General features: G+C 44.5%; 1 protein-coding gene across 7 annotated transcripts in view; it reads left to right on the plus strand.

Moving 5' to 3' along the window:
* Nucleotides 1-22: 22 nt before the first annotated feature.
* PTDSS1 (phosphatidylserine synthase 1) overlaps nt 23-23,148 on the plus strand; it is a 67,951-nt gene continuing 44,825 nt past the window's right edge. The window contains exons 1-3 of one of the 7 annotated variants that reach the window (XM_027131450.1): nt 45-335; nt 11,849-11,940; nt 12,770-12,859. In XM_027131450.1, coding sequence (XP_026987251.1) covers nt 157-335; nt 11,849-11,940; nt 12,770-12,859 — 361 coding nt within the window. In that variant the 5' untranslated portion in view covers nt 45-156. Of the gene's footprint in view, nt 336-10,248; nt 10,384-11,848; nt 11,941-12,769; nt 12,860-23,148 lie in introns of all 7 variants that reach the window. The other 6 variants (XM_027131447.1, XM_027131451.1, XM_027131448.1 and 3 more) reach the window with 6 other exon arrangements.

The raw sequence follows: 23,148 nt of genomic DNA on the forward strand, positions 1-23,148 counted from the left end.
CTCCCGCGCCTGTCCTTCCCTCTGCTCAGTTCCTTTGCTTCTCGCCAGACCCGGCCCCGGCGTCCAGCAACCTTCTCGCTGCGGCTCGTCACCTCCGGGGTCCCAGCCTCCACGGGCCGGGGCCGCCGCCGCCGCCGCAGGACGGGGAGGCGGGCCATGGCGTCCTGCGTGGGGAGCCGGACCCTGAGCAAAGATGATGTGAACTACAAGATGCATTTCCGGATGATCAACGAGCAGCAAGTGGAGGACATCACCATCGACTTCTTCTACCGGCCGCACACCATCACTCTGCTCAGCTTCACCATCGTCAGCCTCATGTACTTTGCCTTCACCAGGTGAGGCGGGCCGGGCTGCGCTGGGGGCGCGCCTTTGGGCGAAGGGAAGGGGCGGATGGAGGCCGTGGCGGGGAGCATGGCCGGGTGAGGAAGTGGGCTGATTGCTCCACGCACACGCTTTTCCACCGGCGGGTATGTCACCTAGCGCACCCAGCTTCCTTCCCGACAGCTCCTCTGGACCGGCGTTCGTCCCTACCCTCCAACCCAGCCCCATCCCCACTCCCATCGCCACCGCCACCCCTCTCCACGCCACCTTTCCCCATACAGCGCCTCGGGCCACATCAGGAACACTCGTGGGTCACCTAGCACGATCTCCTCCCCCGCCCTTCTCCCGCGGCTCTCAGCGTCGCTCCCCACACACATCACGACACGGGCCCCCTCCTCTCCGGCCTCCGTCCCTGCCTAGCACACCGCATGAATCATCTGGTATGCACCACTTTCAGCACATACCTCTTCACACTGAAAACACCCCTGCCTTCCACGCACCATACACAGGCCCAGGACACAACTCAGACCCCTTCCCGCGGAACTCCTCCAGTGTTCGGCACTACCCGCGTGCACAAAATGCACACGTGCGGTGCACTCCAGTCTGTATGCATGGCACGCAAATCATCTCGCGTAACCCTTCCCCCAGCCTCAAACACCACTGTCTATACCACAACAGAAAATGCGGCGTGGACACACACATCACAGCGGACATTCCAGCACTGCCACACAGACACGAACCCACCACACATCACACAGCGCACGCTCTGTTCTGTTCATCATCTAACATACATGCTGAAATGAGACATTGTCAGGCCATTGTAGCAGTGCCTGGTGCATCATAAGTGCTATGGAAAGTATTAAATAAAACGCACAAACCTCACACACTGTAGCAGAACTCTCATATCCCCCTGAAAACACACACACACACACACACACACTCAAAGCACTTCTAATATATACCTGTGCATAGGAGTTAACCCTGCCCAACTTTTGTCAGCCCAGAGCTTATAACTCTACCTCACTGAACGTGTGGCCCTTCAACCCCAAGCCAGGGAACTGATTCATGCCTAAATGACAGGCACACCTTGGGTCCTACTTATCAGGATTTATGTTTTCTGAATGAACCTCTTTAAAGAGAGAAAAGGTGTGCCTCTACCACGCTTAAAAGACCAACCCAGAGAACTGGAGTATGGGAGCCACACTGCTGGTCTCAAGACTGTTCGCGTGACCTTGGTTAAGTTATTTAACCTTTCTCTGAGACTCAGGATCCACTTCTAAAATGGGGATAAAATATGTACTTACTGCATATGGAGTTATAAGGATTAAATGAATATGTGTGAATGCACTTAGCAGAGTACTTGGCACTTGATGAATAATTAATGTCAGTTACTTCTCTCCTAGTATATTTATCCAACAATCAATGGTTCTCAGCCCAGATCCGCAGAAACTGCACAGGGTTATATTCGGTGGCCACAAGCATTGAGGGAACTTCTGGTATTTAGTGGGTGGGAGTTATACATGTTTATCACGCAAGGGACAGCATTGTACGACAAAGAGTTGTCCCTTACCGGCACACATAGGCACATACACACAAGTGCCAATGGTGTCTCCCTTGAGAATCAATGCACTTTTGCAGATTTTCATAAAACTAATAATGTCCTCCTACATCACACTTGTTCCTTATCTCCACAACGCATTTGACTCTTACTTCTTATTTTGTCAGTGTTTATCTATTTGCATGACTCTATCTAAAGCCATAAAGCATATAAACAATTACTCTTAATAATTGAGGGAAACAGCTACTATTATTGTAAAATATTCTGCTAACGCTCTGCAGCGGGGTAAGACCAGATCTTTCCACAGTATCCAACCAAGAACATATTTCTAGCTTTGGAGAGAAATCAGTCTTGTCCCTATTTATGGTTGCCCTCAAATACTTATCATGTCATCTGATTTTACCAGCTAGTGGCTGTGAGGCCACTTAGTTTTGCTAAGCCTCAGTTTCCTTATCTGTGAAAATATCTAGTAATACCCGATAGGATTTTGTTATAAGGGCTCAATTCATTTTTTTAGATAATCTGTATTTAGCTCAATGCATGACAAATAGTAGGTGCTCAGTAAACCTTAGCTATTGTTATTATTACATCATTTCATTGTATGCTAATGCCTTCTAAATTATGTTTGTCATTGAGTGAGAGTGTGGTGTGCTCTATAATTAAGAAAAAGGATAAAGACTTTGGGAAAATGGACAGTGCTTTGCGTGGATAACATGCATCCCTGTTTCATATTAACTTCAGTTTCACTTCATCTCGTGTGGGTTGGCAAGAGATGGAATTAGTGCAGGAGTTTCTTTGGAACTTAGAAAAGTAACTATGGTATTTTATTTTAAATAACGAGAAGCAAGAATGAGCAGTTTGTTTCAAACTTTTATCTTTAATATTATTCTAGGCCCTTTCAGAACAGATCTCTCTTCCTCTTTTCTAATACAGAAAGTCACATTCTTCTGGAATTTCCCTTTTACAGCATATTCTGCCAAAGCATTCAATAAATTACAGCAGTGAAACTATAAGAAATGAATATGAATTTTAACAGCTTGTCAAACATAATAGAAAAAGCATAATCTGAACCTCAGGCTATGGCCTTTTCCAAAAATGATAATAATTTTACTTCTTCCACTAATTTCAGAGACAGAAGTCACATATTAAAGAACTACTTAACAACAAGTTTCATGTTATAGAAAATCATAAGCACCATTAGTACAATTAGTACTTACTATGTCTTACTCATTTTTTGTAATGATTTGTGACCCTTTAAACTGAGACATTACAGTGATAGCTCTGTCTTCTTCCATAAAGACTGAAAGTAATTACTTCGTAAAGTTTGTTTTTCAAAGACTAGTAGTTGAAGAGAGTCAGCGATAGAGTACTTTTGGGGTGTCAGGTTACCCGTATGTGTGAAACAGTACCTGGGTCATGTCACATGCTGCAGAGACACAGCAAGCATTTAGGATTGGCAAGGATTAGATGCCTCTCACAGAAGTCTGAGACAAGTTTGGACTTATCAAGCAGTTCTTTTGTTAAATAACAACTAGGCCAACTCACTGCTAAATCATAGCGTTTAAACCGACAGTCCCCATCACTAACAATAAAGCCAGATGTTATCGAATCATTCCCCCTAAGATTGGAAAAGCTCACTTTGCCACATTTTCAGGTAAGTATTTTTAGAAATTAAACGCTTCGGCCTATGCCTTATAAGTTTGTTCAGCCAAAGTAGGGCAAGGAGAGCCTTTCTCTTACGCTCAGAGTGCCTCCTATTTACACTGCTTTCGTAGGTTGGTAAACTTGGAAATGTTGAATGGCCTTACTTTCAAACACTCAGGCTTTAGATTTGAAAACACCAAACTTTACGAGATCACATTCGTTGCAGCTCACTGTCTCCTTCAGAGGCACCTGGCAGTAAAACAGTGGCGTCAGTCTCTCCAGTGACACTTGTCCAGCAAAAGTCATCACCTACCCAGAAGAGATTGCCTTCCTGCAGCTTCCGGCACCTAAGGGATCATCTGCTTACCTATGGTTTCTCCTTGATATGGGACTGAGGAAGCGGATGAGGGCAGGGAAATGGACAGGCTTTGGATTGATTGATTTTTATTTGTTTGTGCTACTGCTTTTTTACTTCATTTCCTTTAGTGGCTTTGGAGCTCCAGCTCTTCATCTTATCACGGAGCCATAATTCCACCTTCTGTGTGTCTTCCCTCCTGGATGGCTGCCAGGCTTCCTGTTCTTTCCCTCTAGACCATATCAATTCCCATTAGAAAATAACTCCTGACCCTGCTGATTCAGTTGTCTTGAGCCTGTTTCCTTTATGTACATCATGTTCTTTCTCTCCCAATAACAGAAGGCCTGGCTGTCCTTGTTCCAGGACACCAGCAATGTTAAGTGATCCTCCATTTCGGCTGTGTACTGGGGCTACACCAGCCCTGGAGGTGAAGCAGCGCACTGTGTTAGGTGTTGCCATCTAAAGAGGTTCCAGTTAGCAGCCATCATAACATTTGTCTTCCTCACTTCCTATTTGAATCATATTTTTTATTGGATTTAAATAAGCGCCTTTTAGGGACTTCCCAGGCAGTCCAGTGGTTAAGACTCCGCGCTTCCACTGCAGGGGGCGCGGGTTCGATCCCTGGCCGGAGAATTAAGATCCCGCATGCCCCGTGGTGCGGCCATAAATAAATAAGCCCCTTTTAATTATCCTCTCTTATCCTTATTTCTGGTGTTTTATGTCCTTAATAAGATTATACGTTTATTGAAGGAGAAAATGTGTCATATTTCTTTGGGGTCTTCTGTAGTAAATAAGCATCTGAATGACTCAAACATTTATTTGGTTTAGATGATGCTTACCTCAGAGAATTTACATGCCTAGTATTGCTGCCCAGTGTTTAGCATTTTAGGTATAATTCTGTTACCAAGTGTAATATAGTTTATCTTGTGATATAATCCCTCTAGCCCCAGATTTCTATAGGGGAGTTATCAGCGTTTTAATCTCAACAAATCTGGAAGCCAGGGACTCGTCCAGGCAGCTAGGACTGCTTTCCTGAGCCCTAGGTCCTGGCATCACATTTAATTTAGTTCAACAGTCCGCACTCCACCCAGCCCAGGTCTCCGCCATCCTGGAGTTCATCTAGTTTATCTTCACCAGGTCCAGTTGGGCCCTAGTAGCTTTCAGAGCTGTCCTCCTCTGCCCATGCCCAGGCTTTGGCTCAGCAAACCCTCTGCTCTCTGGGATAGACACTCCCAGGCCTTGACTCCATTTACCTCCAGTCCATCCTCCACACCGCTTTCCTCATGACCTTCTGAAATCGAGATTGTGATCTCATCTGTCCCTTGCTTATACTCTTTCCCTGGATCCCCGTCACCTATAGCACGTTGCTGGACTCTAATGCCAGGATGGTACCTCTCTCTGACTGGAGAGCACCTCCTGCCTACCCGTGAGCCCATGGCATTCCTGGCAACGCACCTGGATGGTCCCCCTCCAGACACCTTTCTTGATTGTTCCAGGAAGCTCAGAGGCAGAAATGTTTATATACTTCTAAACTTTTTTTTTTATTATTGTATCTCTCCTGTTTTAGTATTTGTTTCTGTATCAATTTCTTGAGGCCAGATATCTCAATCATCACAGAATACACACCCAGTAAATGCTAAAGGAATCAAATATAAAAAAATCATTTATACAATGTGAACTTTCAAAAACTGTCACTCTTCTCTTTTAGTTGATATGTCAGCTATAATTCTTAAAAAGAATCCTAACTTTTTATAAAATGAAACGAATGTAGTCTTCAAAGATAATACCAAAGCTAGTTAACATCCATCCGCCTTGTAACCCGGGACTGAGTTTTCCATGGGGAGAGAGGATCCTTCACAGTGACTAGCCTCAAAAACACGAGCCTACGGGTTGTGTCTCAGTCTCAAGGATTGCTATTAAAGAGATGGAAAGGAGAAGATAGGAGGGGGAGAGGGGACAATCACCTTTGCAGCCTTAGGAGTCAGGATAGCGTTCTTACCTTCCTGGCCCCAGGGAGACAGCCTTGTCTAAAAATTGTCTGTGAGTGAATGGAGTTTGTTTTCTCGGTCTCCTTGCCCACTGCCTGTAGCCTGTTGTTCAAGTTTAAGAATCTGAGTCCCAAACTCTTTGAGTTCAAACCTTGGTTAAAAAAACTCAGGGCTTTCCTTATACTTGTCCTGCTTTTAGGGTTCTCTCCTGGGTAGTTGCCTATACTCAAACAGGGGTGACAGAAGGAGTTGAGATGTTTGAGTACTTAATTGGTCAGCACTGGGGCAGGAAGGTGCAGTGGAGCCTGTGGACCCAGGCCGTGACTCCCCCCACGTTACCTGGGTCTCGGGCCCGCTCAGCCCCGGCCTTTTGCTCTTTCTGGCACCCACCACATGGAGAAGGCCTGCTCCGTGCCAAGCGTTGTGCTGGGCACTGGAGATACAGTGGGTGAATGAGACGGGGCCTGAAATTACAATTTTATTCTAATCCATTCAGTATTTTCACTGGGTATGGTCAGGGCTGCCCCAGCGTGCTTCTGGAGCTCCTCGTAAATTTAGCAGAACTCCGGGGAGAAGGACTCTGCCTCCCTAAGCTTGTCGGTATCATACCGGTAAGGGTAGCAGTCTTGACCTAGAGCCAGCATTCCAGAAGCCCTGGCACCTGCTTCACTCTGCCTCTATTTGTTGTAACTGTGGGCAAGGCAAAGCAAGAGCTTTATTTTCTTCATCCTTCAAGTGGAGATAATACTCCCCCACAGAACTGTGGAGCAGTTCAGTCAAATACCAGCTGGGAAAGGCCTTTGGAAAGTTCAGAGCCCCAGAGACCGAGGCGCTTGTTATTAGAGCCTCAGAGGACCTAGGAAAGAGGTCAGGGCACTGCCACGGCATCACAGTTGAAGTCCTTTTCTTTTTTGTTGCTGTAAAGTAAAATGTCTTATTTGAGCAAGAATCCTGAGGCCAGGAAAAGTCAAGATGGGGGACTGGCAGCCCTGACTGCAGGTTCTGAGCTCCCCTGGGAAGTAGGAACTACATTGTCCCCTCAGAGCCTGAGGAGATGGTAACAGCCCCACGAACAGGGGCCAGTCTTGTGTGAACGATCGAGGTGGTTTTCTGGGTTTGGGGGTGTCTTATCAGGTTGATCAGAGACAGTGCCAGCGAACTGAAAACTTTTCTCTCAGGCCAAAGCTATACTAAGATAATAATTTGATTTTTATGTCTTATTGTGCTTTTCATCATGATTCTCTCAAGAATCAGGACCAAGTTTGTTCATCTTTGTCCCCAACGATAGGTGTCAGCTAGCTGAGGGAATGGGTGGACAGACATTGTAAACTAATAACTGACAGGCCCTCTGTGCCAGGCACTGTTCTAAGTCCATCGCACGTGTTGAATTATTTTATCCTCACAACAACCCTGTGAGGTAGAACTGTTATTACCCTTTGATATACTGAGGAGGAAACCAAGGCACAGAGAGGTTGAGTAATCTGCCCAAGGTCACACAGGCTGATAAGTGTGAAGTCAGAATTCTGGTCCACGCCGTCTGGCCACAAGCCTGTCTTCCTTGTCACTGCACCAAACAGCCTCCTAAAGGGGGAAAAACTTAGACTTTGGAGTCAGTAAAATGCAGATTATGATCATTTCCCCCCTTTGAGGATGTTAGGAAGATTAAGAGAGCTAACATGCAAAGCAGCTATCTAGCTTTCTGAGTGCGGCACAGATCTAGTGGATGTCCAGAGATAAACCCTTCTTGTCCTCTAATTGAGGGTCTCTGGAGTCAGTAGTGTGGTCTTTGGGGCCTTTGCAGCCAAGTTGCTTTTCATGGTTAACTATGGAAAATGTCTGTGTCCCTCGGCATATGGTTAAGTCTCCGGATTACTGGGAGCTGAGAGAGAAGAGGCCACACCAGAGCTTACGGAACGGCCCTGTGTGGTCAGCTTGTCAGGAGGCCGGTGGCGTGGGCAGCCTCCTCAGTCATGCATTCCGTTCTTTCTGCGCGCCCACCTCTTGCAGGGACTGTGCTGGATGCCGAGGGTACACCCTCTCTACTCTCAGGAAAGCCAGAGGGTGTATGTGGGGCTGCTAGTCTGATAGGACTCAAGATTTCTTCTTTAGCTCACCTGCCTAGCCTTCAATCTTTGATCACGGGAGTTTGATTTTCCTGTACTGTATATTTTCAGTTTTGCCAAAGATCTTGCCGTCCATCTTTGATACTTTTTGTTTTTCTAATTAGGCAAATATAAAACGGCCAACTTTTCAGACTCGCTGCTGTTTTATTCAGGTTTAATTGGCCTTTTTTTTACTTCTGAAACTAGGCCATTCTTTTGATCCTGTCTTTCTAATAAAATGGCTCAAAATTTACAAAATTGCAGTTTCATTGTTTTATCACTGATCTCAAGTTCTTACAAATTTAATGTTGATGTATAATTGACTTATTTGAAATGTAACATACCTACATTGCTTAAAATCCAAGGTACCCCAAAGGATATGTAGTGAAAAGCCTCGCCCCACTCTTCTTTTATCCTCTTTGGAGAAAACCAGTGTCACCATACCTTGGATGGATTTCCAGAGACATGCTATGCAGCCATGAGCAGAAGTTACAAGTTATATATACATATACACGCTCTCTTTTTTGCATAGAAAGTTGCTTACTATACTCACTGTTCTGCAAATTGCTTTGTTTACTTCATGATCTCTTAATTTATTCTGTATCAGTTAATTAATTAAAAGCTTCATTCTTTTTACAGCTGCCTAGTACTCCATGTTGAGACGGAACCATAATTTACTTAATCAGTCCCTTTTCAGTAGACATTTAGTTGTTTCCAAGTTTTGCTAATACATATAATGCCACAGTGAACAACCTTGTACATATGTCGTTTTTGCATAAATGAAGGTATATCTGTGAGATACATTGTCATACATGGAATTGCTGGGTCACAGGGTGTATGCATTTGTAAATTAATAATGTTGCCAAATGGCGCTCCGTAAAGGTGGTATGTGAGAATGCCTGTTTATCTATTTCTGCATAGCCTCACCCATTAAATTTTTACCTTTGTCCATAAGGTAGATAAAAATGGTCTTTTTGTGTTGTTTCCATTTCCCCATCTCTTACCATGAACAAGGTTGAGCATCTTTTTCTTTTCACTTGCCTGAGAGCCAATGGATTTTTCTGCTCTGTGAACTGTCCCTTCATATCTTTTGTCCATTTTTCTATTTGCTTTTCTTTGTCCATGTGTTCTTTCTGTTAATTGATTCGGGGGGAGAGCTTTGTAATTAGGGGAATTAACCCTTTGCCTTCATATGAGTTGCAGGTATTTTTTCCAAGTTTACGATTTTGTTACGGATTTCTTTGCCATGCAGATTTGTCAGTCTTCTCCTTTATGACTTCGGAGGTTTGTATCGTACTTTCGAAAGGCCTTCCCCACTCTGAGATTGTTGTGTTTTGTTTGGGGGTTTTGGTTTTTTTTTTAATTCGCCCATCATTTCTTCTAGAATTTTGTTTTGGTTTTACTTTTAGTTTCTTGAATCATCCAGAACATATTTTGGTATAAGTTGTGAGTTATGGGATTCCATCTTCTTTTCCTAGGCCACGTTTATTCATTTTAGCCTTGCTTTTATTTTGTAACTTACAAATTGCACACGCTGTGAAACTCTCTTACGCCATCCCTGGGCATCTACCATGAGTCAGGTTGATTTAGGATGACAGATAAGTTTTCATGAGGCAGTTTGGCAAAGAGGAAAGATCATCATCTTCAGAGTCTAGCAGGCCTGGTTTTGAATGCTGGCTCTGTAACTTCTTACCTCCACAATCTTGGGCAAGTTACTAAACCTATCTGAGCCTTTGTTACCTCAGATGGTTGATAATAGCCCAGTGGGTTGTGACAATTAGAGATAATGTCTAGAAACTGCCTGTTCAGTGCCTGGCACACAGTAGACACTTGATAAACCGGAGCTATTATCGTTGCTGTCATTATTTGCAATATCAGTAGTGTGATTTGGTCTGAATGAGGACATTGTGTTCCTACCCTCACTGTGCAGCCATCCTTCAGTAAAAGTTGGTGTTCTTGGAAGTTGGATATGGGGCTTCTCTGCATAAGCCAGAGAGCATGGCAAGTGCCCTGGTAATGGTCGGGCTGGCATTTTTAGGTTGTGTTCATGACCTCTGGGCAGGTGTTTAATCATTAGTATGTCCATTAAAATAAGATTGTACTTTTTAAGGCACTTCCTCCCTGCAGAAGGAAGTCTGTCTGATTCTGTAGTTTGGTTTTGTAATCAGATCTCTGAAGTTAACAGCCAAGCATTCTTTGTCCAGCATTGTCCAGTTTAGGGTTACTTGGCCATAGGATGATCTAGGAAACGTTTAAGATCTGTATGATCTCTTATTTCAGAACCTTACGTTTAATCCTGTCATAAGTCTGGAAATCATTTCATTGGGTGCAGAAACTGAGCAGCCTAAACAGAAGTTGGCATCTAAGTTAACTTCTGCTTTTAAACCAATACCCCAGGACCCAGTCCTTAACTAGGTAATTCATTATTGTTTCATTCCATACCTTTTCATGTATGTATTCTGACGCTCTAGAACTTCTTTCTACGTGAAATCGGTTTTCTTCTAAGATTTTTTTTTGACCTGTCTCTTTTCCTTTAGTAATATTTAATCTTAATTTAATATTTGTCTTTTGAAAACTCTTTCACTACAGTCCTTCTCTAGATAAACCCAGCTTCTTTTATAATTTTAAGATTTATTGCTACCAGTCTCATCATCTCTAAACTATCTCCTTCCATTCTGTTTCATCTCATATCTTCTGTCTACTCATCCTGCGTCTTTCGAAACTGAAACACTGAACTTCCCTCTCCCAAGCTTCTCAATAGTTATCAGTACTTCAGAAAATTTTACTGTCATGTATTTCTGTTTTCCCACTTTTGTTTGCTTCTCTGAGCCCCAGATATGTTACTAGAATCTTCTTTTTTGTTGCAAACTGTCAAAACCTAAATTCTTCACCATCAATGTTAAGAAAATTTCCATTTGGGAAATTTTACTTCATTTTAAAACAGTAAATTTTCTTCCATAATCAATAATCAGTCCAGAAATATATTGAGGGCCTATTAATGAATAATTCCCTGCCATTAGGAGTTTACTTTCTACAGAGGAGATAGACAACATATAAACCAACAAATGTAATCATTTCAGTTACTGGGGTTATAGAGGAGTTAAACACAGTAATACATTAGAAATGACCAGGCAGGAGAACGGGGAAGCTTATCTCCTATTTACAGTTCTTTGGCTTCTGCTCTGAGTTTAAATCTTGTATTTTGTTTTCTCTTAATTTTTCTTTCTTTTTTTAATTAATTTTTATTGGAGTATAGTTGCTTTACAATGTTGTGTTAGTTTCTTGCCATACAGCAAAGTGAACCAGTCATATTCATACTCTCTTAATTTTTCTTTTAGCACTTTTTACTGGTGCTTTCTGATTATGTTACACTGCCCCATTTTTATTCATCCCTTAGATAGCCAACTGCCCATATTTGACAAGTGACTGCATAATCTCATTGCATTATACCCTTATTCCTTATAATCTTATGCTTCCTTTCTGATTCCCGAACAATTTTTCTGCCACAGTCTCTGTAGTAAAGGTCATCTTTAGTTAGTCTTAAAACCAAAAGGTATTTCTCCAAAATAAACCTTACCTTTTGACATCCTGGGTATTTTTAATTTTTTTTTAAAGAACTGTGATTCTCAAATGCTTGTCTGAGCAGAATGTGTGTTGGGGTGTGAGGTTGCCAATTGCCTTCCTCACCAGAACTGGACTTGACTATGACACTGTGTTATTTTAGGAAATGATAGTGAATAGTAGATAGTGTGTGTAATGACTTAGCTCAGCAAAATAAAGTTAGCAATCCCCCAGTTTTTAGAACATGGAACTCTTACTCCTTCTAGGCTGGCTATTTAGATCCAAAAATGAATACTCAATGTTCCTTTTCTATTTTCAGGGATGACTCTGTCCCAGAAGACAACATCTGGAGGGGTATCCTCTCCGTAATTTTCTTCTTTCTTATCATCAGTGTACTAGCTTTCCCCAATGGTAAGTGATGTAACGCTTTATCGCATTTCTCCTGTGCATTGTGCCCTTGTTGGTATTTTTGAGATGCATGTCATCTGGAAGATGAAACTGGAGGGTGGAATAAAAAAAGACTCTTGAGTGTTGTATGGTGGTTAAGGGCACAGGCTCTGGAGACAGACTGCCCTTTCTGCCACTTCCTAGCTCTGTCCCTCTTTAAGCCATTTCTCTCTGAAATGGAGAGAAGTACAGTTGTAAGGGTTAACTGAATTAAAACAAGTAAAATACTCTGAACAGTGACTGACAAATTGTAAGCTCTCAATGAATGTCAACTATTGTTCTTGTTGCTGTGTTTGTTATTATCAGCTGAGTCATAAAATACTCAATTACTGTTCAGTTACTCCTTTTTTGCTAAGGACAGAGTCAGTGCTCTAAAGAGTATTACTTGAATAATTGTTGTCTTAACTGTAAACTTTGTTGGGATAAGAATTTTCATTATCAGGTTAAAAACAATTATTGCTGTGAAATTTTCCCCCATCATGATTATAGAGTGAGGCAAAAGCCTTGGTTTAAAAACTAATTTGGTATCTTGCCATACTTGAGATTCATACCTTTCCTCTGAATTGTCCCTTACGAGTCGCTTTATTTTTTCTTATTCCCCTTTAGTACTTTCTCCCTGGAATATTCTCTATTTATTCTCTGTGAGTGATTTCTAAACGCTCACTTTTTATATCCTGTTTCTTTTATTTTTTTAAGTTTTTTTGTTGTTGTTGTTTGTTTTTTTGATGTAGACCATTTTATAAAGTCTTTATTGAATTTTTTACAATATCGCTTCTTTCTGTCTTATGTTTTGGTTTTTTGGCTGTGAGGCATGCTCCCCAACCAGGGATCGAACCCACACTCCCTGCATTGGAAGGCGAAGTCTTAACCACTGGACCACCAGGGAAGTCCCTCCTGTTTCTTTTACACTTAGGATATTTTGTAACTGTTTCAGTCTTTTTTTATGAGTTATGCTCCTTGGGCCCTGCTCAGGTTTTAAATATGATGATTTAAGATGTGCTTCTTCTCCATCCTCCCATCATAGAATATAATGTGTAATATTAGGAGCCCATTGTGAACGTTACTGATTGTTGTCTGAAGCTGTACTGTGGTGATAGGATTCTAATACCAATTCCGGTGTCTGTGGCGGTGGGTTGGTGTCCCTGCACCAACAAGCAAGTTGAACACCAATTTGGTGTCCTACAGTGCTACTCTATTCTGACACTGTCTACCTGGAGATAGCATCAGATTCCACAGGTTAAGTCCCACAAGGCTGCTGCTGCCCCCGCTGCAGATGCCAATCACAAGTGCAGGGTGTCACCTGTGCTTCTGACCGACCGGCTATAAATCCTCCTTAGGTTTGATTAATTTGTTAGAACAGCTCACAGGACTCAGGAAACCAGTTTGCTCACTAGATGACTGAGAATATTAATCAAAAGCCAGATGAAGAGATGCGTAGGGTAAAGTCTGTGGGAAGGGGCGAGCAGCGTCCATGCCCTCTCCAGGTGCATCACTCTCCCCAAATCTCCGCGCCCTCACCAACCCAGAAGCTTTCTAAACCCTATCCTTTTAGTTTCCTATGGAAGTTTCATTACGTTGGTATGATTGATTAAATCTTTGGCCATTGATTCAACCGCCAGCCCCCCCCCCACCCCGCTCCCCAGAGATCAGGGGGTGTGGGACTGAGGCTTCCTACCCTCTAATCCCATTGTTGGCTTCATTGACCCCCATCCTGAGCGGCTTCCCAAAAGTCACCTCATTAACATAACAAAAGACGCTTCTCACTGTCATCCCTTAGGAACTTCCAAGGAGTTTAGGATTCTGTTCCAGAAAGGGAACAAAGACCAAATACTTACTTCTTATAAATCACAGTATCACACACGGCAAGTCCTTTAGGCCTTCCAAAATGTTGGCAGTGGAATTTCGTTCTGTATTTTTGTGGGTTCTGCTGGTAGCATAATAATCCAACCAGTAAAACCATGATTCTGAACCCTTCAGGGAATGGATTGTTCTAGATAGCCAGGTTATTTGGCCGCTGAATTTAGCTCTCTAACCACTCAAGCTTTTAGATTAAATTTTACCTTTATTTTATTTTTGTTATTGTTATTATTATTTTTTTTTAGTGAAAACGTTTCAAGATATGAAAACCTCTGTCTTAGTATAGGCCTCTATAATAGGCTACCGTAGACTGAGCGGCTTAAAACAGCAGAAGATTCATCCTGTGGCAGAATTCTTCCCCAGCTGTGAACCTGTGAAATCAAGCAAGTTCTGTGCTTACAGAATACAGTAGTGGGCCAGGCACAGAGTAGTCATTCCCATTCCCAAAGGAAGAAACGGGAAAGGAGGAAGGGGTGACAAGCCCCAGGCAAGTCCAAAACGTAGGAAGGCAAACTCTAGGCTATCTCTCAAGGCTCGAGAATAATCCTCTTGGGCTTGATGCTCTGCCTTCCAGACCCACTGGAGCCGTAGTCTGCCTCCACAGCCTTCCCAGTGGGGGTCGAATCCCCAGCGCTCCGGTCCCCTGGCCCAACAGAGCCGGATGTTGGTCTTGCCCTTTGAAACCAAGGTGGAGGCAGTCCTCCTCCCCTCCCCCCATGTGGAATGACAGCTGTGGTGGAAATGACAGCCCAGATGACCTCGGAGCCACCTTGGAGTCCTTCTTCCTATGTCTTAAAGGATAGCAAATGTTCACAGGTAGCTCTATGGTTTGGCCCTGTAGGGTCCAGGAGGTCCAACAGTCTTCAGCTTCAGGGTTAGGATTTCAACATATGAATTTGGGGTGGGAATGCAGACCTTCAGTGCCCAGCACCTGCATATCTTATGCAGATATGACCAACATAGTTTGGCCTTTCCGCCATGATGAAAGTTCTGATGATGCAGAGTGATTGGAGTATGAAGATAAAATATTCAAAATATAGACAGGTCATGGAATGAAGGGGGATTGGTTGCTATGGCATTCTCTTTCTAGGAAAAGTCCCCAGTGTTGAAAAGCTTTTCTAGCTATTTGCCAACTTTCTTTTTCCTACCACTTCCTTCACATAAACGCTCAGGATTTTAGGTTTAGGGAGAGCTTAGACCTTATGGAGCCCATCCTTTCTTTCAAGGGTGCTGTGCTATAGTGCAACTTAAGTGGCCGCTTGGGGCATCAAGCCTCTTACACACACTGAAAATACCAGAGGCTGTGGGTGGTCCCCCTGAGCTCTAGAACCTGGCCTTACAAAGATGGAGTAAGAATACAGCCCAGAAAAAGGAGATGGTGAGCTGTATCTCATATTTGATACCCACACAAGGTCTATGGCTACCAGAGTCCCCAGGGAAGGTGAGTAGGTGACAGTTCAGGTAGTGGTCACCGTCACCCCCCTCAGCCTTCTACCTTCCGTATCCTGTGAAGTTCTGCTGCTTACTTCCCGGCCATCCCTTGATGCCATGAACATTATTGTTCTGTGCCCTCTATTCCTATTTCTCATCTTGTCTGTGCCCTACCATCCTTTTTTAAATTTTTAGTTTTAAATCAGTCAATCAGAACGTAGTACGTGTGCAGGAAGCTGATCAATGCAAAGGTATGTGTGTTCTTCAAGCCTCCAGCTTTCCTTGACTGTGCGTTAACTGCTTCCCAGTTCTTCACAGCTTCAGAGGTTTCTTTTCTGCTTTTTGAAAAATTTAAACTTGCTATTTCTGAGAGCCGTTTTGGAAGTTTGAGGATTCTCAGAGATCAGTGTCTCCATAGCCGTGATTTTTTACAGATGATCCCTTCTGTGGAGCTTTGGCAGGAGCTGGGCTTTGGGGCTTCATTAGCAGCTGTTTTTTTTTAAGGTTCCAAAAGCCCTGAAGGTTGGGGGATTAAATCTGTTGGACGTGGCATTTTGCGTGATTTCTGCTGATTTGTCCTCTTCTTCCTTCATGAAGACATCTAATCTTCAATATCCACTTACCTGGCTGAGTCTCTCATGATGGGACTGGGCTTTTGTTTTGCTCATGGAAAGATAAACGTTCTCTGTTTTATGCTTTTCTTATCCTGGCTGCCCGGACTTTGTGATACACACAAAGCGGGGAGGACCCACAGGGCTCATGTAGTTCAGTCTGCTCCGTTTACGGCTCGGGAAGCTGAACCCAAGGCCATCAGTCACCGCTGAGCTGCCACCCGGCCTCTGATGCCGGCCTGATGTTACGGCTCTGGCTCCCACACATTCCTGTACTCGGCGGAGTCCTGGCCTTTTCTCATGTGAGGCCCATCGTGAGGTGTCTCGCCTCTGTCTTCTACATGTTTCTATCTCCCTGTGCTGCTTCTTCTTCTCTCTGTCAGTCTCTGGCTTCTTTTTCCCAGGAGCGCAGTCTTAGGGCCTGAGTTGGCCCGTGCCTAGCGTGCTTCGGACCTCACGCCCAGCGGCGGTGGTTGTGCCTTTGCTCCTCTGGAGCCCAAATGTCAGCCCGCGGATTGAGCTGAACCTTCCGCCACCAAAACCAAGGGCTCAGATTTAGAAAAGGACAAAGTCCATTCAGCATTCTGTGCAGGAAGGCTAAGGACATTAGGGAAGCAGTGCTTGGAGGGACTGTCTTGCAGCCACGTGTACAAAGCAAACACAGTGTCAGCCTTGTTCTCCAAAGAGCCGTTTGCTCACACTTTACATCAGATTAGTAAAACTGTAAGTTTTCCACATTAAAGAATGCTGTTATTGAATATTTTTTAAATTGGGGGTGGCCTTGGAGGGTGCCATAGATTTGATGGGGGAGCTGGCAGGCACTAGGAAAGGGTACTCCCGGGCATGTGGCTGCCCCCCCCCCCACAGCTGGCATTCAGACTACAGCCTTTTCAGGAGCCATGATGCTAGGTGAATGCTTCACCGAGTGGAACGGACACGACTCTTCTTGTTCCAGTCTCGTCACCTTCTCTTCCTCTCTCCCCACTCTTGGCACAAATTCTCAAATTAAGTAATGGAATGAATGGGAGCAATGGAGCCCAGCATTTGCCTTGTCCTTGAAAGGCAGTTTTGGGGAAGTGCCCGCAGTGGATGGCATTCCCAGAATGGCTCTGTTTTGGCAACTTCAAACGCATTTATCCTTGACCTAGTAAAGGCTGCCCTGAATGTTTAAGTATAGGCCTAAGTTTGGTTGTGTCCATATGTCTCGTATGTCTGTGAGTTTACATATGCTCTCTGTGTACTAGAATTGATCAATTCCTACAGGAGGGGCCCTCTGGTTCTTTTTGTACAGAGTCTAGATAGCAAAGAAGGCCCTTGACTTTCTCTATGAGGTTTATAACAGGATGCTTTTGGCCACAAGTAATAGGAAACCCCTTTCAAAATGGCTTAAAGGATAAATAAAATGTTTGCTTTCTTACATTACAAGAAGTTCTGAGATAGAGTGGTTCAGGGTTGACTAATTCAGCAGCTCAGTGACACGTGAAGACCCAGGTTCTTTACCTGTTTCTGCTCCACCATCTTCAGCAAGATGCCTGTGCTTTGCTGCCCTCGTGGTCTTGGGACAGCTGCTGCACTGCTGAAATGTAGTCACAGACAGTGTCCAGCAGAAGAGGAGGTCACGTCTTCCCATGCATCTTTTTAAGAGTGAAGAGGCCTTTTCTAGAAACCCCCCAGCACACTTGCCCTCACTCCTCTTCGATTAGGCTTAGGCCACATGCCTCTGCTCCAAGCAGACCTGAGGACAGGCGTTTACAGTGGCTGGAGGACATCAGAGGCACATCATAGATCTCTAGTAGATCTTCACTGACTGAAAGAATAAAAGAGAAACAGGATAACCTCCATTGGCTTAGAATTTACCCCTGAGTTACATGGGGGAGGAGTGGAGACTCAGAATTTCATTTGACAGTCAACAGAGTGAGTGGCGGGGTGAGGTCTAGAGTTCCTTCCTTCAGTCCTACAAACAGACATGGAGAGGGACCCTGAGGGGAGACCTTGGAGGGAGAGGGTCAGTTACCTACGCCCACTTCTTTCCTGCTGCCTTCTCTCCCATTCTCTCTCTTTTGGTTCCCTTGAAAAAAATATTTTAAGTGCCACGTCCACCTCCTTATAGCAACTGACACTCAAGTGTAAGTGTAATTTTAACTATGCCACTGTGTCATTGGAGTGTAATTACAATTGCATCACTCTGTCACTGGAGTGAAATTTAGAAACCTGTTGCATCTCCAGCTGGCTGTGAGATTTCTTTCAACAGGTGACTTCTGTGTGCTTTTCCAGCTCCCGAGGGCCTCCATGGACTCTTCCTGCCCTTCCCCCCACACACACCCCGACCCAAACCACCACAGCCTTACCCTGTACCCCCAGTGCCCGGCCCAGAGTGGCCTCTCGGTCAATATATGTTGAATTAAGAATGAATCTGCCAGGAAAAAATTTCACAAATTAGCCCTCTCTTTTCTTTTCCTCATCTGCAAGAGTAGCACCATTCAGCACTTCTTCAAGGTATTTTGAAGAGAGTGAGATAACTAATATTTCTTCATTTTCCTGCGTTTATCCTTCCCTTTCTCCTTCGGCCTCTTCTGATTTCTCTGAGCTGAGATAGCGCAAATCACATCTCCTTGACACAAGAAGGTGATAAAAATGAGGGAAAAAAAGGTACTATGTCCCCCCATTCTCTGTCTCCCACTCCACTACTTTTTCTTGTAGAAAAATTCTTTCTTAGGTTTGAAATTTGCTTAGAGATAATTTTATTCACCTTTTCTAGGTTTTCCCTAGAGGAATTTAAACTTTCAAATCATACAAATCAAATATCTCCTGATTTCATTTGTCAATTATACCACATAAAGCTGAAAAAGAGATAATAAAGAGAAGAGGTAGACTGAGAGGACCCAAAGGCACAGACGTGCAGCTGCGAAGACGCAGCTTTTGACTTTGGTTAAAAGGATCCTGCCTCCCTAGGGTTGATCCCTGGAACTCCTTATTCGTGGATATGACAATAGGTTGCTGGCTAGTCAAGCTGTGATCTTATGTTTTGACTTCAGAGGAAGTGTTTTAAATGCTTGCTTTCTCAAGGCAAAGTCGTTTGGTTTCTATTTTCTTTTGAAATAAAACTTGCTCTTAATATCTGATTGAAAATGATGTATTCTAGACATAGGGACTGATGAGAAAGTAAAACATGTAATTTTTCAATGTGCCTTGTAAGAAAACCACCTTTGTAAATAAAACCAGCACTTGCTTCTCCATCACCACCCTGAGGCACCTTCCCCATCCCTCCTGCATAACTGAACTGAAGACCCAGACTCTTCCAGGCAGCTTTTACCAAATAAGAAATAAAGTATAGCCAAGAAGCCCACCGTCAGATGGGTCACTCCTACTGATGTCCTGGCCATAACACTGGCCAGAGGAAGACCACCGAGAAAATAGTTTGCTGGCGAATAAGACCTGTGGGAAGGTACTGGGATGAGGTAAATGTTCCGGGAAGGCTATACTCACCTGGGCAGGTGGATGCTGTAGGAGGCTTTCAGGGTGACTTGACCAGAGTAATCAAGTGTGGGCGACCTGGTGAGCATAAGTATCAAGGCTTCTCATACAGGAAAACGCCAGCCTCATCCTTGACATTTGAAAAAGCAAGATAGTATTTTCAGCAATATTATTGTCTTTGATGGTGAAGAGGCTACTCTTTGTGAGTAAAGCTACAGGCATGTACTTCTGGAAATACTACATGAAGGCATTCAGAATTTCTTCTCAGAAAGAAGAGGACAGATTGGATGACTGAAGTAAGGCCTGGATTGGGTTTTAAAGGTAGCAACTGAAAGGTCACCTAACATTCCAGGGCCTTATCTTGCCTTTTGTAGGCAAAAGGGCCCAGTGATCTGTTCTCAGTGATCTGTTCTCCCTGGTTCAGGACAGAGCTCCTTGGTGCTCTGCTGTCTGTCCTGAAACCCACCGCATCAGATTTCTGAAGCCTTCCTCAGATCAAATGCAAGGCAGAAAGGACTTTTTTTTAAATTGTATTTTATGCGAAACATTTATGAAGTAAACACTGATGATGTATAAATGGGATATTAGAGAAGAGAGGAAACAATTCAGTAGCAGCAAGTCAAGATGAGCCTTTAAAAAACCAACCTGCAGTGCAGTAAGATGAAAATGCTCTTTCCAGGCCCTGGAACGTGTGTCTGTCTCTGGAATCACAGCCGGACAGAGAGGAATACCTTGGGCTGAAGTAGTTACCCATTAGGTTAAGGAGAGCTTAAGGCCCCATAAACCCCAAATTCCCGAACCACTCTATCCTCTTATTTACTCTGGAGCACACTGCTTAGGGTTAGATATAAGAAAGGGCCGAGGGCTTCCCTGGTGGCGCAGTGGTTGAGAGTCCGCCTGCCTATGCAGGGGACACGGGTTCGTGCCCTGGTCCGGGAAGATCCCGCTATGCCGCGGAGCGGCTGGGCCCGTGAGCCGTGGCCGCTGAGCCTGCGCGTCCACAACGGGAGAGGCCGCAGCAGTGAGAGGCCCGCGTACCGCAAAAAAAAGAAAAGAAAGGGACAAGTTCTGTTTTCCAAAGGCTGCTCTTAAAGTAATCAAAGGCCGACGAAGACTTTGGAGGCCTTTCTACTGGTGGATTGTGTTGCGCGGGAACGCGTATCAGTTCCCTGCCTTCTCCCTCACCTTGCTTATCAAGTCCACATCGGGGCAGCGCTAAACACCACTCACTAGCTTGCCTCTCTCTTGCCCCTCTCCTGGCCCAGAGACAGTCCTGGCTCAGCCCGTCAACTCCTCCCCTCCCTCCTCCCCCTCCCAAGCTGGCCCCGTTCTGACAGTTGATGGGAAAGTGCACACGGGCTCTCAGACCTGGAGTCCTGTGAGCCGTGTGGCCCTGGGTGAGTTCCTTATGCCCCAGTGTCTTTATCTATAAAATGGGAATGATGGTGGTCCTCTCACCACCCCACTGCCAAGTACCGATTGGGCATGGAATTCTGTTGCAAACCAAATAATCATAACATTTCAGAGTTTCACCTTGTAAGAAGAAGTCATAGAGAAAGCTGGGGTCCCATGTTATGTCTGAGGGGTTAATTCAATAGTTTGGATGGTCATACAGAGTGAAGTAAGTCAGAAAGAGAAAAACAAATACCGTATGCTAACACATATATGTGGAATCTTAAAAAAAAAAAAAGGTTCTGAAGAACCTAGGGGCAGGACGGGAATAAAGACGCAGATGTAGAGAATGGACTTGAGGACACGGGGAGGGGGAAGGGTAAGCTGGGACGAAGAGAGAGTGGCATGGACACATATACGCTACCAAATGTAAAATAGATAGCTAGTGGGAAGCAGCCACATAGCACAGGGAGATCAGCTCAGTGCTTTGTGACCACCTAGAGGGGTGGGATAGGGAGGGTGGGAGGGAGGTGCAAGAGGGAGGAGATATGGGGATATATGTATACATATAGGGGATTCACTTTGTTATACAGCAGAAACTAACACACCATTGTAAAGCAATTATACTCCAATAAAGATGTAAAAAAAAATAGTTCGGATGAAATAATGCTTGCAAACCAAACTGCTACCATAAGACAAGTCATTCCTGGTGACAAGTCAAGCTATTAAAATTACTTAAAAGAAGACAAATATAGCCATCAGTTTTCCAATAACTTGTGAAGAAATTTAACCAGGTTATGTTACCTGGGAGGGGATTCTGGTTTCTATGCTTTGCTGTGCCTTTTTTGAGAAAACAGCTGATTAAAAAGAATACAGGTGTCCCGTGCTATCTGAGCCTTTGCTGTCAGAACTCAGAAATCGAACAGACACAGATAAACTTTCAGACAAATCCCTCACTTATCTGAGCTCTCTCAACTTGCCATCCAAAACTCAGACACCATATTATTTTGGATAAAGTAGAGTCCCTCAAACTTAACTCATCTTCTGATCTCTCCTCATTTAAACTCAGAAACTGAATCGATTTGGAGGGTGGAGGTACTTGTAACTGATATTACTAAAATGAATTTGATTCATCCAGAGAAGGCAGTTAGAATGTTTCAGTGTGGTCTTTTTTTTTTTTTTTTTTTTGCGTTACGCGGGCCTCTCACTGTTGTGGCCTCTCCCGTTGCGGAGCACAGGCTCTGGACGCGCAGGCTCAGCAGCCATGGCTCACGGGCCCAGCCACTCCGCAGCATGTGGGATCTTCCCGGACCGGGGCACGAACCCGTGTCCCCTGCATCGGCAGGCGGACTTTCAACCCCTGCGCCACCAGGGAAGCCCTCAGTGTGGTCTTTTTAAGAAGAGATGGGCCCTTTAGAATGAGTCCCAGAATAAAATTTACAATGTAACGTTTGCTGCAGAGAGGATTCCTGGTCATAAGCAACAGAAGCTGTGATGGACTAACTGGCTGGAGGAATCCTAGGAGGGCTAGGAAACCAGGCCCCAGGCTAAGCTTCTGGGAGCTGGCGGCACATCACCCAGGCCTGGTCTAATGAGTGAGCCTTGGCTACAGTCTGTCCCACCATCACGTGTACAGAGAACTCTAAATGGAACTGCCTCTGCCACAGTCGCCCGTGCCACCTTCATCAGTGTGAGGAGTGCCACCTCCCACTAGTGTCCCTGCTGGCCTGGGCCAAAGGGAGGGGAGAGCTCTGCACACTTACCTCCGCTGTCACCCGCTCCTGATGCTGTCTGGCGTGGGTGCGACGAAAGGACCAGGACCCGCTTATAAGGAAGCTGGGCAGCCAGCTCTGACATCTCTTCTGGAGATGTGGGATCACAATGCTAGAAATCCTCCAAGTGCAGGAAGGCGTGGGCAGCCCCAAATAGGTCAGGTGCCCTCCAGGACAATGGTCAATATTTGCGAGCTGTAACCCTTCAGTTGGTGGTAAATCAGTTTAACAGATCAAGGCCCAGCTTACTTGCGTTCGTCTTCTATTATTTTTTTTTAATGAAATAAGATAGAAGACAGAGTATTGTTGTATCACTTGTAGTAAGAGTAAATTTCATCCCGTGAAACTTTGGTTTCCCTCCCGTGGAATCTGCATCTGTGTATCTGGGCTAGTCAAAGGTATTTTGTTACCACAGGACATGATCAAAAGCTCCTGCATCAGCGTGTTCCACTGCTCCAAGAGTTTGCTTTCAGTGTCACTCCCCATTGCACTTGTTTTCCAGGCACGGTATTTCTCTCTTTTACTGTCAGAGCCCCTCAGTGTCCGCTCTCTTTCTCTCTCTCTCTCTCTCTCTCTCTCTCTCTCTCTCACACACACACACACACACACACACACACACACACACACACACACAC

The sequence above is a fragment of the Aethalodelphis obliquidens genome, unplaced genomic scaffold (genome assembly GCF_003676395.1).
Source record: "Aethalodelphis obliquidens isolate GAN/ISIS:26980383/991018 unplaced genomic scaffold, ASM367639v1 scaffold39, whole genome shotgun sequence".
Lineage (NCBI taxonomy): Eukaryota > Metazoa > Chordata > Mammalia > Artiodactyla > Delphinidae > Aethalodelphis > Aethalodelphis obliquidens.